This window comes from Episyrphus balteatus, chromosome 3, assembly GCF_945859705.1.
Source record: "Episyrphus balteatus chromosome 3, idEpiBalt1.1, whole genome shotgun sequence".
Taxonomy (NCBI): Eukaryota; Metazoa; Arthropoda; class Insecta; order Diptera; family Syrphidae; genus Episyrphus; species Episyrphus balteatus.
The window spans coordinates 41,183,823-41,198,383 of NC_079136.1; the positions used below are offsets into that span (position 1 = coordinate 41,183,823).

At 30.4% G+C, this 14,561-nt stretch overlaps 1 protein-coding gene across 2 annotated transcripts in view; it reads right to left on the reverse strand.

Annotated features, from left to right (window-relative positions):
• Positions 1 to 2,312: 2,312 nt before the first annotated feature.
• Positions 2,313 to 14,561, reverse strand: part of LOC129915499 (dedicator of cytokinesis protein 1) — a 44,689-nt gene continuing 32,440 nt past the window's right edge. The window contains exons 14-22 of one of the 2 annotated variants that reach the window (XM_055995055.1): positions 12,550 to 12,663; positions 8,765 to 10,651; positions 7,356 to 7,742; positions 7,177 to 7,295; positions 7,010 to 7,105; positions 6,638 to 6,716; positions 6,411 to 6,575; positions 3,192 to 3,348; positions 2,313 to 3,119 (exon numbers count right to left, since the gene is read on the reverse strand). In XM_055995055.1, the coding sequence (XP_055851030.1) occupies positions 2,845 to 3,119; positions 3,192 to 3,348; positions 6,411 to 6,575; positions 6,638 to 6,716; positions 7,010 to 7,105; positions 7,177 to 7,295; positions 7,356 to 7,742; positions 8,765 to 10,651; positions 12,550 to 12,663 (3,279 nt within the window). In that variant the 3' untranslated portion in view covers positions 2,313 to 2,844. The remainder of the gene's footprint in view (positions 3,120 to 3,191; positions 3,349 to 6,410; positions 6,576 to 6,637; positions 6,717 to 7,009; positions 7,106 to 7,176; positions 7,296 to 7,355; positions 7,743 to 8,764; positions 10,652 to 12,549; positions 12,664 to 14,561) is intronic. The other variant, XM_055995057.1, reaches the window with a different exon arrangement.

Sequence of the window (14,561 nt, forward strand, 5' to 3'; positions counted from 1 at the left end):
ATGTCCTACGGCAAAAAATAAAGCAATGAATTGTTCGTTACAACATTTTCTATCAATTTAGTGCACAATCTTTTTGTTGAAACAAATAAAAAATAAGTAATATTAAGTCAAAGTCGTTTTTTTGTTTAGCAAACTCTTGCCTTATTATTTTGCAAATGGTGCGAGTATTGGCTAAGAAAATAAAATATTATTGTAGTCCTTTAAATTATCTACAATTCAAAAAAAAATTTAGCTTTCTACGACCCACGGGAGCCGAGCTATTATAATTTTAAGAAAGCATTAATCCGTACGAAAATTCAAAAAAATTTCAATTGTTTATGATTCGAATACTAGTTCTCAGTGAGAGGGGTTGTTTTCATTGTTTCTGTTATAAGAGAATTTGTCTTATGTTTTTTCGTTGGTCATTTGGACCTTTTTTAAAAAATTAATTTCTCGGCTCGTGTGGGTCGTAGAGAGCTAAATTTTTTTTTTAAATTGTAGATAATTTAAAGGACTACAATAATATTTTATTTTCTTAGCCAATACTCGCACCATTTGCAAAATAATAAGGCAAGAGTTTGCTAAACAAAAAAACGACTTTGACTTAATATTACTTATTTTTTATTTGTTTCAACAAAAAAATTGTGCACTAAATTGATAGAAAATGTTGTAACGAACAATTCATTGCTTTATTTTTTGCCGTAGGACATTCTGAAGTCGAGTTATTCCCAAAAAACGATATTTTTGGGTATTTTCGCACCGGTTTCGCATGCGTTCATTTATCAATAGCTCGGCCATCTTTGGTGATAAAGAGCTCATTTTTTCTGTAAAATGCAGGACATGAACAGGGCTACAAAATAGGTTAGAAAAATGTCAATCATGATATAAGCTTTTTTCGAAATAATGACAAAAATGTGTTTTTTAACAACAAGAATTTGACTTTAAATGGCTGCCATTTTATATTTACTCACTCAAATACAATGAAATTACATACAACGATAGAAAATATTATAAGGAAGAGAATGTATGTTTATTTTTTGGTCTACAATAATCTGGAGCAAAGATATTAGCTTAGAAGTAAAATATCCCAAAAAATGCATTTTTGTGAATAACTCCGCTAAAAAGAATGATCAGGTGGTGAGAAATTGGGTTTAAGCCTTTTAAATATACCCCTATCGATCCATGAAATAAAAACAGACAGTGCCTCTCTGCGCAAGGTGAGGCCCTTTTTTTCGACGCTTTGACTGGAGTATTTGTCTATTCTTTATGAATTTTTTATGATTCAAGTAACACAGCCATATTGAATTTCATCAGAATATGATTTCTTTTGACATAGGTTTTCCGGATTTCTTCTCTAAGCTTAGTAGTATCAGATAACTTAGAATAGATGTCATTAGATTAAGCAAGAAAAAATCCCTTGAATTGATGTCTTTTGAGCGTATCGGCACAAACATTGTTTTTCTTTCGGTTTTATTTACCTTCATATTTCTACCTTTCTCTGTCAAAAAAAACACCTTTGCACCTAAAATATTCTTTTTCTTTTGGGGTTTCAAAAGGTCAGTATGGTGTATGTGGAACATTTTTTTTAAGAATCTGCCGTTTAAATAAAACTAAAAATTTAATTCAGTTCAAGATTTATGATCCCCTAACCCAACGCATTTCTATGGCCGCCTTCAGGCCGAGATCAAGAGACCAAGAGCTGAGTTTTCTTGCTATGGGAGATCCCATAAAGCTCTTTTTGACCCAAGATTTCTTCTTCTCTTCACATTTTTTTGAAAATCGATAAAAAAAAAAACAATTTTCTTAAAATATTTTTTTTTTTAATGATTTTTATTTAACTTAAAAATCTTTGGCTAAAATACATATAACTAATAATACATATATATTTTGTAATTGACACATTATTGCGTATTTCTCACACATCTTAATTAACAAAATATCATATAATTATCATTAAAGTAAAATATTACATATATATCAACTATAAGTGTATACATTTATATATCAATCAACAGAGTTTATTTATTTTTTTTTTTACATTTTTTTGCGTTGTGTACTTTTTTGTTTTTTAATTAAATTTAAGACTTGTAAACAGTAAACATGCAACTTTTTTTTTATTTTTCATTTAAATTTTAACTAACTACTAAACCCTATTCTCAAAACGAAAATATTTAAAAAATAAATTTAAAATACTAAAAATTAAAAACAGAAAAAAATGCATAAATATTTATATGACTTTTTTGTTATGCTTGTAAGAGTAAGTATTTGTTTTTTTTTTATTATTTTTTGTTTCTTGTAAAATTAGAATTGTGGCACTTGTGTTTCATTCTGTATATAATTTTTTTTTAATCATAAGATCTTAGAAATGGTTCTGGTTTGATTTTTAAGTTTGGTTGGTTTGATTTTTTTTATTTTATTAGGTTTTGTATAAAATGTTGAAAAAAATATCAACATTGAGTACATTTTGATTTTGTTTTATTATAAAAATTGTAACATAAAATTTGTAAACTTTTAAATATAACAATTAAATTGGGTTACAACTAGTCTATGTCATTATCATTTTTGTATGTCTAATTTCCATTGCTTTATTTGTACATTGAAAGTATTTTATTTTACAAAAAACAACATAAACAGAAACAGAAAAAAACGGAAGACTTTTTTTTAAATTAAGATTATTTGAAAATCCTCGTAGGATACATCACTTATAAGCTATAAAAACACTTTTTGTAAAGAGTCGTAAAAATAGTATTTGGCTTTTTGCGATATTCCTGACATTACAACCAGCAATTATATTAAATTTGTGCTTTGTGCGAGTGCGTATGTGTAGAAGAGAGAATTTGAGAATTCCCAGCAACACTTTTTGTATTATGGAATGTGCTTACTATTTCTTGATGGTTTCGGAGGCGGAGTTGGAGGTCTTCGCTTATCATCGGCGGCGGTTAAAACAGGATTTGTTGCTTCAACATATTCGTACGTTGAATTCATAATACTGGTTGGACTCATTGTTACAAATGAACTACTTTGTGTCCAGTCAATTCCGCCCGTTAGACTTGTAAAGTCAGTTGAATCACGAGTTTTAGCAGGCAATGGTGGCGGTTTGAGGTCTTCTTCAGATGTTGAATCAGTTGTATCAACGATATCTGTGTTGAATGAGATTAAATTTTAAATTAATAAAAGTTCATTAATAATGTATCTTTTTGTTTTTTTCTTACCAACTGAATTTCGATTACTACTATCGCCTCCTGATAACGAATGGGTATCTGCAGCAGAGAACCCTTTCATACTAGATGTTGGCGTTGCTATACTAGCCGGTCGAGAGAGGCGACGCTCCTTTTCTTTTTCTGAACGAAGTGGACGCTTTGATGTTAGCTGCAAATTAAAGAAATGCAAAAATTGAATATGTAAACTTATATGATATCAATTTAAATCGTTAAAAACAAAACAGCAAGCAATAAATGGTTCCTTGTGTCCCATCTTCCTCTACTTAATTTAACTATTTATTTTCAAGATGGGTAATGGGTGATAAATTAACAACATTATTTTGTTCCCTTGCGGTATGGGCAGTTCAGGACTTTCACCTCTGAGATCTTAGAATTCTTAATGGTAGTGGTAACAGCATCAAATTCAAGATTGGATTATTGAATTAGCATCAAATGAGCAAAAAATTTCAGCATATGTTTGACAAGTTCTACAATGCCCTTTGGACACGAAGGAGGTGAATATAAAAGTTGAATTCAACTTTTTTGAAAAGGATTTGAGTAGCCCTTTAATTTGGTGTTGGGCTGTCTTGGGATTCGAACCCCAGACCTCTGGTGTAATTGAATTTTAATTTCCAATACTTTTTTTAACTTTTAGTTTAAGTATTGTGTGACCTCTGAAATAAAGTGCTTTAAGTGTTCAGGCCACTCGGGGTGGTGGAAAAGAGGTCCGTTTTTTATGATTTTTTAAATTGAAAAAAAAAAAAAAAAATGATGTTATTATTTAGGGGGTACCAATAAAAGACTGTAAACCTCTGACAAAGATTCCGATTCTACGCTGAACTTGGGTAGCACCCTTTCTAAGCTGAATGCTTCCCCTTTCTTTCCAACAACACAACATCACCGTAATGACCACTAAGCGTAAAAAGCCCGAGACAAGGAGTTCCCAGTAGATTCACAAAACAAAAACAATACACATCGACAATTTCATAGAAATTTAGTTACAATTAAAGACAATTTCAACAAAATAGACCCCTCCTGTACCAAACCCAACATATTTATAATCTAAACCACACTTTTAAATAAGCAGCGTTAAGCAAATTTTAAATAATAAAATTTAATCGTAGATCGATTACCGTACTTCTTTATGTATTCAGTTCTTCTGTAGTGGGCTGGAGCTACATCTTATTGGTAATATGATGAAATAAGTTGAATTAGTGGTATATTCTCCAATAAGCCTGGTAAATAATTTTGCAAAAACTAGCATTTAATAAAACGCATTTAATATACTAATAAATAATTTTTGTTTGACTACATATTTTACACTTTTATTTAGAAAACATTTTTCGATCAATTATAGTTATTTGGAGAGGCCGTATTATTAGGCCCAAGCGAAAAAAAAATAAATTTTTTTGGATCATGTTGCTGAATTTTTAATTTTTTTTTAGCAATATCTTATGTCGTTTTCTATTGACGAATCTCAGAATGAGATTTGTGAATCTGACAGCTGAAAGAGGGGGGGGGGGGATGGAGAGGGGAAATAGTGGACAAATCTTAGATTTCATGATCTATTTGAGTCTTGAGATTCAAAAAAAATGACAAAAAAATGAATCTGAGAATCAGAAATCTGAATCTGGATTTTTATCAAGATTTACGCATACAAACACACGCACTTTCACACACACTCCTCTGTTTGACATTTGTCTGAACATTTGTTGTTGTTTTATTTTTTTTTTATACGCACAGATTTCGTACACAATTACAAAACTAGATTTCATATTCTATTTGCAGTGGAAAATCTGAGATTTTTACAAAAAAATCTAAAAAGTCAATAGAAAACGACATTAAACTTTTTTTTTGTCTCAGTTACTTACACTCATCATGTAGATACGGATTGACTTAAAAAAGTTAAAGAATTCATAAATTTCGATAAAAAATAACGTGCAAAAGGGATTAAGCTCTTAACGACATTTTCGTTTTGATTCTACGATTTCGGAATAGACTTGAGGCCTTAAGATTCTATATTTGTGCATAATGGGGTCCTTGTCATAAAGTTTAAAATGTCACATTATTCCTCTATACAAAATTTAAAGTAGTGGACCGGTCTGGAAATTCTCCGGTCGTGAAATCCATAGAAAACGTCTTTTAGAGCTTATTCCCTTTTGTACGTTATTTTTTATCAAAATTTCTAAATTCCTTAACTCTTTTTAAGTCAATTTGTATCTAAATGATAAGTGTAAGTAAATTTGATCAGCAATCAGGAGCCTATAAACAGAATATCATTAACACAACAAATTTTAATGACGCGATCCATTGAACAATGCGAAGAAGTATTTTGGTTTAATAGTTAGAAGTTTTTAAAAAGAAGATCTATGTCAAACCAAAAGGGGTAGCCTAGAAATGGAATCCAGAAAAGTTTGGAATGTTTTATGCTCCTCAAAAAACTCAGTGAAAAGTCATTATTTATGTTAAAGGCTGGTTTTATCTTCTTTATGATTGAGTTGTTCAGCATTATTTGTAACTCTATCACACATTCATATGACAAACAATTTCAATTGAATCGGCCGAAATTTCAATATAAAATTTTTAAAAAAAATTTTATTAATCGACCCGATAAATGTCGTTCTGTTCGAGATGTCAACAACAGCGAGAGTATGTGATTGCTAAGGAGCTGCTTTTTGCTACAAAGGCTTGCAGGGCTTGGTAACGATTACCGTCAAATTATGATGAGAGAATCTCACACAAGACATAAAAGATGATGCTTGTGAATCTGGTGATGATCTAAATGTTATCTTTGGTATTATCTATCTATATCTGGTTTTTATCTATTGTGAGATTTTTTTACGAATAATAATAATAATAATAGACGTTAGGGTTTAATGGACTTCAAGTGTACTTATGAAATTTGAAGTAATTTTCTTTAAAAACTATCCCTGTAGTAATTTTTAAATTTTCAACAATAGTTTCAATAATTGTGTTTGTTTATTATAAGAGAACAAATACAATTTATTTTGGATTGTCAGAGTGTTTTATCAGATTTAGCATAACCGGGAATTTTTTGAATTGATGAATAAAAATATAAATAAAGCATTTCATTAATATCGATTCTATTTTTAACATTCATAAAAATAATCCGATTAGTAAATTGTTTTGAAATTAACCAAAACAAAAACCATAAAATTTTAGATGTTGCTACAAATTACATATTTATTTTACGATTATTATTAAAATTACCTCTTCGGTTAAGACTCTTGGATCTGGACTTGGTTTCGATAACGATGTATTGGAGGCTGATGTTAACGATAATGAGTCTTTTTCGGGCGTCGAAGTTATAGTTGACAAAGGTGTTGTATACCATTGACTGTTGGCTACTGGAAGGCTAAGTGCTTCTCTATCAAGCTATTTGATAAATACAAAAAAAAATTATAAAATTTAAATATTAGAAAAATTCAGAATTTTACCTTTTTAATGGATCTTCTTTTAGTTGGTGTCTTTTCTTTGGTTTTGCTCTTAACACTTGGCGAATGTCCCAGCGTAGTTCTACATTGTCAATCAAAATCAAACACAAAATAAAGAAATAAAAATAAAATGTGTGGACCAAAACGAAAAAAAAAAAACGTAAAAAACAAATAAAAACTAAGGAAACAAAAAGAAATTGAAATTCAAATCAAAATGAAACATAAAGTGCAACATAAAAAGTGCTGTGTTACAACAGGTGTGTGGAAAAGATATCAAATCTACAGAGGTATAAATGGTATTAGATAGTATATATTTTTTATTTTTTTATTTTTTTTTGTTTGTATTTGTATGTCTATGATTGATTGCTACGGCACCTGGTTATGTTCGTATTGAAATTAAAGCTAGCGAATGTAGATTTGATCGAATTGCTTTGGGCTCTTCCATAAAATGTTGATTTTGATAGGCCGCTACTGTTGAAATGAAAATAGAAACAAAAGTCAGCTTTGTGATATTTTGATTAATGATTTCAAGTTAAACTTACTCTGATGAACCCATACTGGTTTCTGATAAACGGTTGCTACCATCAAACATTTGTTGCATCATAGAACCATTGCGGCGCAGGAGGACAAATGAGTCTCTTTCGAATTTAAGATCACACGACTAAAAGTTAAAAATTACATAAATGTCATTATTCCAAAAAAGAAAAAGTCTACTTTATACCTTCTTTCCATATTTGCTTTCAACATAAGTTTGCATTTCACTGAAACATTTCTCAATTCGTTCGTGGAATAGCTTCAGACTTTCAGGGGCTTTTGATTTGTGCACAGAAATTGCGATTTCCAACAGCGGTATCTGTGATGCAATTAAATCCTTTAGCCTATCGACTAGTTCCTCATCATCGGGGTTCTCTTCTAGATAATCCGGTGTTAAGAAAGCCTCCTCGTATTTACCAAATCCACCCATTACAGCTGGATCAACAATTCCATTGATTTTCATGCTCAAAGGATTTATTGGAATATTTTCATCATTCCTATGAGCAATAATCAAATCACGTAGAGCTTTGTTCGTTGATTCCATTGTTTCTACAGCCAATGCAATGGGAGATATCTATATGAAAGAAAAAGTATTAGAAAGTTTGAAGAACTGAAAATTAAAATAATTGTCTAGAAAGCACAATTGATCGAAGAAAAAAAATAATACAAATTATTACATATTTAGGTACGACAGCATCTAACTGCTGATTACAGAAAGTGGTTTGTAATGCACATACCAACAACGAAAAGTTGCTGTGTTTCCTGGATGCAAGTACCACAGGGGATACTAATATGTCAGCAAAACAGTTGAGTGAATTGGAAGTTTCAAACAGGAGATCATTTATAAAAATGAGAAAAGAATCCTAGATAGAATGGAGCCCTGGGGCACACCATCATTTATTTTGTGGGTTTCTGAATTGAATCTACCAAATAAGACTTGTATCTATCCAATGCTTTTGCAATATCAACAATCTTTCTTTTTCCAAACGATGTTAAGATTGTTTTACTGTTCGTGGAAATAAATCATCAGGTCAGGACCTATTCGACCACTTCACAAACATAATCCATGTCTGTGGATAGGGTGGGTATTCAGAAGCTGAACAATGAACACGAAGTCAGATAAGTCTCAACGTATAATAGGCTTATGACACGGCTTCACGATGGTTTTGGACTGATAACGTAGAATTTAGATACGGGGAAGAGCTTGGTGCGTTGTCAAACACAAGCGATTGATTGGCACTTGGTTATATTAAGATGCATGCAGATTTTATTAACACTAGACTGAGAAATTGTCCAAATCTAAATTAATAGGTAAGAGTAGAGTCGTGGGTCGACGAAATGGTCTTGATGGAATACAATGAGATATAAAACGACCATTTTGAAATCGTTTATAATGAAGATGAAAAAAAGAGGTCCTAAGTGGTTGCCTCGAGGTACCTAGAAAAGGATTTGAAAGTGAAAAATTGAAACGCAATCTATACTCAGGTTTTCCTAGGTAGGTGGACATGAATTTCAAGAAGCAGATTGATTTTTTTTTTCTTAAAGTTACGCATATTACATAATTACGCATATCACATTGATTGTACAAAAACTCACCTTAAACTTTTCCGAATTCACCACTGGGAACCACCTGAGAATGCCTGGCAAGGGGAAACTTGTCGTAATAACCGTCCTCTCCAACCACAAACCTCGCACATCATCACTGCCACTGTCTTTCTCCCTAAACGGCCGAGAAAACTTAAACTTCTGCACATTGTTCGATGTATAATACTTGGCAATCTCATTTGAAATGACATTATCATTGAATTTACTAAATGCCTCATCCATTATCGGTTCAACATTATTTATTTGAATGTATTGTCCATCTGCCTGCATTATTTCTGGACCAGGCGTTGTCAATGTTTGCATTAGCTCTGCTGTTGGATGCTGAACTAAAATTCGAGAACAAAAGTCACTTAGCCTTTCGTATTCTTTACCTCGGAAAACAAACACCTTATTGCGAAAGATGTTTGGGAATTTCATTCCGTAATAGCCAACACGGAAATACTCAGAAGTGTGACGCATTTCTTTGAGAATTTTCTCAAAAAACTGAGCCATTGTTTTATACAAATCGGCCAGCTTGAGATAGTCGAATGTGACCTCTTCATATTGCTTTGCTAGCACTTTGCACATATCTATTGCACACTCCCAGACTTTGCCTTTGTTGAAATAGTCAATTATTTCATAGTAGAGAGCTTCTTTGAGTTCTCTGTGCGTTCGGCACATTACATGTCGATGGGATCTCAGCAAGGGCGACAGTTCAGTATCATTCCACTGCAGGAGGTTTGTGTGGAGCTTCAGTGTGAATGCAGCTTCCGTGTAGTTTTCAAATTCCATGTGCAGATCACACAATTTGTACACGTAACGGATGTACATCTCCTTGCGATTGACTTCCAGATAAAACTGGAGTATACTAAAGGTGCAACCCATTCGGTTCTCCTTGCTTTCGTCTTGAATGATACAACGATACTCGAGCAACCTTTCCATAAGTTTCGTCAGCATGTTGACAAATCTTGTTCCTTCAACATTGAGTGTATTGTGGGCCATACAGTGCTCCAGCATGATTTTCTGGAAGAGATCCTTAAACTCATGGTCACCTTTGCCAGATCCAATCAGCACATCGAGCTTTTCGATCATCTCCGTTTCGAATTCATTGAAATTCGCTTTATAATGAGCATTATTTCGCTTAGTGTCCCCATAACTTTCCATCAACATTTTCGAACTGTAATACTCGCATTGCATCATATCGAAAAAGATAGGTATTGTGGCTTTTCGAAGTTCGACTTCTGGGATCATGCTCATTTCTAGAATTGGTTCAACCAATTGTGGCACAAATTGTGGTTTATGTTCGCCAAGCTGGAACCACATTTTTCGAATTTCATTGGCAGTCTCTTTGCGAATATCTTGATATCGTTCGAATATGGTTGCACGTTTGTTGTCTGAGAAGTCATTTAATTGCAACGGTGATTGGATGAGAAAAGCAATGGAACACTGGAAAAAGTTTGACCATACTTGTTTTTCGAATGGCTCGAAGAATGCATCAATAATAACAGTTGACAATTTTTGTAGACTTCCCAGAATTACAGTATTTTGATGCATAATCATATCCATCCAGTCTTTTGGGAATACTGGCTTGGGATGTGGCGATACGAGTTCTTGGAAGACCAAGAGTAATTCAATTATGAAACTTTGTAAATCATATTTGTTACTGAAACTGCGAACAAAAGTGTCGTAGTGGTAGTTTGTCATACTACGAAGTATTCCCAACATAATGGCAACTAAATTTCCAACTAGAGGATTCTCACGATCCATGGCTTGAGACGTTTTGATCACAGTACGTAGTAGTATTAACATAACATCTTTGATGTCCTCTTCTGTGGGTCCGATGTCATCGCGGAAGAGAAGTTTCAGAATATTGTTCATTATGTTGATGCATTCGTTTACCTAGAGAAGTTTTTTTTGAAAAAGGTTTAAATAAAACTTGTGGAAATCGAAATAGAATTAAAGTCAATTATTTTTAATAAACGAGGATAATTTTTGTCCAATATTTGAATTTTAATGTTTTTTTTTCAATAGTATTAAACTCAAGCTAACTACAAAATTGTATTACTCTGAATTGTAAGTAATTTTACTTTTATCATAAATAATTGTTTATGTGAAGTTCAAAGTTTTTAATGAGCCTGAGAAATACTGATGGGCATTCCTTGAAGTAAGAGTATTACGGTTAAATTGTTTCAGGGTAGGAATGCAGCTAGAAACTTCATTTGAACATTTTGTAAAGAAAAATATGTATACCTATAAAACAAATACGAGCGTCATACATTAAACACGTAGATGAAACGGGCGAAACAGTCGGCAATATCTATTTATTTGATTTCAACGAAACTTTTTGTAGAAAGCGTTTATACAATTTTAATATAAGCCAAAAATAAAATTTTGAAAAAATTAATTTTTGGAGTTTTAAAAAAATTTGGAAAATTTTTTTTTGAAAAATCAAATTTTTTAAAACGGGACAATGAATTTTTTTTTGAAATTTTGGTTTTAGATGTTGATTAGTGATTTCTACAAAATGGCATACCAATTTTGTTTTAAAACTTTTTTCCAAAAAATCATTTATAAAAAAATTTAAAAAAAACGGCTCCAGCGATTTAGAATATTTTTTTAATGCATCTTAATAAAACAAATGAAATTGCATACTTGTTTTGGAGGGCAATTTGATTTCAGATGAGGTGCGTTCTTTTTCTAACAATAGTCAACGATCGTTGTTATGTCAAAAATTATTGTTGAAGTGTCATTGTTAGAAATCGTTGGATTTTTTACAAATCATTTAGGAACGATTTATTGTTAGAGATTGTTAGACTGTCAAACCACCAGATAAATTTCTTTTGAGAATACTTTTATTTCCAGTATCATAACAAAAAATTTTGTTTTTTATTCAAAATAAATTATCATTCATCAAAAAATTACAAAACTCTCTTTTTATTTTATTTTTTTCCGCTTATTTCCAAAAGAAAAAAATCTTTGAGTTCGTTTTCTAAACAAAACATCCACTTTGACACATCAACAATCTCATGAATGTTTAACACATATCATGGAGGTGAGTTGGAAATAGTTACGATTTGTAACTATTTGACACTTCAAAACGAGCTTAGGAACGATGGTCATCTGTCAAGTAGTTACAAATCGTAACTATTTTGTAGTTTAGGAACGACAAAAGTTAACAATAGTTAACTATTGTTAGAAAAAGAACGCACCTATGTTGTTTTATTATTTTTAAAAACTATTTTTATGTTTTTTTTTTTTATTTTTTCCACTTAATTTAAGGTGGACTTTTTCTCTGTGTTGGAACTAAGCAGCAGATTTTACTTTGACATGGCAAAGGAGTTTATCCATCTTGGAACTGATGGTTAACTCACCGAATGTTAGCTAGGTGGGAGAATAAAAAAGTATAAAGATAAACCTGTATTGCGTTTTAGACTAAATAAAATTCATTAGTTTCTCAAAATGCTGGAAAGTTAAAATAAGACTCGTTTTAAAATATAAAATATTTTTTGATAAGTTTAAGGATTGATTAAATATTTTTGATAGGCACAAATTTTTTTTTCAAATATTGGACGACAAAATCATTTTCGTTATTAAAGAACATTTAAATACTATAATGATTTTAAATTTTGTAAAATAAAACAAATAAATAAAACGAAGCCAAGCTTAGTGAACAAATACACTCACTCACATAAAATACATACTTTTTTTGTTGAAATTATATAGAAAAAACTCAATTTTTTTGTTTATAATTTTTTGTTTGTTTATGTTTTTTTTTTTTAAGTTTAATAAAATGTTACCTTTAACTTAGCTGTAGTTTCACGTGTATGCAGTTGTGATTTTAATTGCCCCAAAACTTTAGCTGCTTTTGTAAGATTCTTTTCTTGTTGCCATATATCGGATTTGCAGTCGCCCTATGTTAAGTTTTTTTTTTTTATATTTAATTCATTTAGAAGAATTTTTATTTCTTTTGTTTCGTTTCTTTTTTTTTATATTTTGTTGGGTATTTTATTCGATGAATAAAGTAACAAAAAGAAAAAAATGAAGTAGGTAATACATTCCGGTAGTTGAAGATTTGATGATATTTTTCTATGATATTACTTTTTTTTATTATTTAATTTATCTAGGTTTTAGCACAAATGGCTTTTTTATAGTTACATTCCAGTTGCGCTTGTTTTTTTTTTTTTTGAAGATGAGTAAGTTAACTAAGTGAACCCAAGCAAAAAAATGGTAGACTAAAATGTTGATGAAGTGAAAGTATATAAATAATGTGACAGTGATGTTTAACGAGATGCAATAATAATGTAACCATTTGAAGTGCGTGCAATGTATGTTTACTATTAAAAACTATAAAAGCTTAAGTCTAAATTTGTGGTAAAACTTAAATTAGAATGTTCTACTTTAAAACTGAATGAGTCTTTTAAAATTCTTATATTTCTCTTGACTGAGAAGTCAACTCCCAACTGATTTATATAAAAAATAAATTCGTTTGATTTGGAAATAAATATTATTTTAAAATATTTTTTTAAAACAGCTTTGAAAAATTTTCAAGTTCAATTTTTTTTTTTTTTTTGAAAAATCAATTTTTCGAAAACTAACCAACGACTTTTATTGAAACTTTGTTTGCATATGTCGATTCATATTTCCTTTTTAATTGTATGTAAAATTTTTTTTTCGAACATTTTTGAGAATTTTTTATAAAAAAAAACCATTTGAAATTTATTTTTTCTATAAGTTCTATGTTATACAAGGTCAAAACCATTTAAGCAGGTGTTTTTGTAACTTTAAACCATTTTTTTTTATTTCTAATAATAATGCATTTATGAATTTTTAAAAAGCTTTAATATTCATAGCAAATTTTAATATAAATTAAACCAAATTAAAAGGAAGATTCAAATGGCACTTTTTTTAATCCGGAGGCATTTTAAGAATGATTTGGTTACATTCTGATTTTAAAAGTACAATAAGAAATAAAACTGGATGTAAAGTGTTTCCTTAACTACGAGATTCAAGAATCAAAAGAGTCCATAAAAATCCACTTTTACTTCACTAAGAGAAATATAATAAAATCAGTTGATAAAACAAAGGGCGTACGAGTATATCCAATCGATCAGGACCGCAAATCCCATTAAAATAATCATAGCTTTCAATTTGTGTTATATCTGCGTAATTACTACTAATAGCAATACTGCAAAAAATGTTAGAAATACATTATAATGGATTCATTAATACATAAATAAAAGCAAATAGCACTTAAGCTCCTTATTTAAAACGACAGTTTTTTGGTACTTTTATTAATATCAAAAATTCAATAATTTGATGGGGCTCTGTTCTATGTAGTAAAATAGTTCTCTTAAATTCGTCGGTAAAGATCCTTGAAGGTTGATGCAGTCGAATTTAATTTTGCACTCAATTTTATTTTAGTCATAGAACACAATTAGGGGGTGCCTCAACAAATGTTAGTAAAATTTTGATTTTAAGACGCAACCTACCTCTTATCTTGATTTATTTTATAACATTTTATGATATAATAAATAAATAGACTTTTATAAATACAAAGCATAAAACTCATCTTCACACTTTAGAAACAAATTAACAACAACAAAAAAAAAGCCAATACTAACTAAACGAAAATTATACGAAATAATTTATTTACAATTTATGGCTTAAGCTTAATTTAAACATACAAAGCAACACCTTAAAAGTAAGAGAAAAATAAAAAAGTTTAATAAAAAAGCAATAACCCAAATTAAAGCACAAATGGAAATACATATAATTATGATGTGATTTATAAATAATAACTTTGATATGA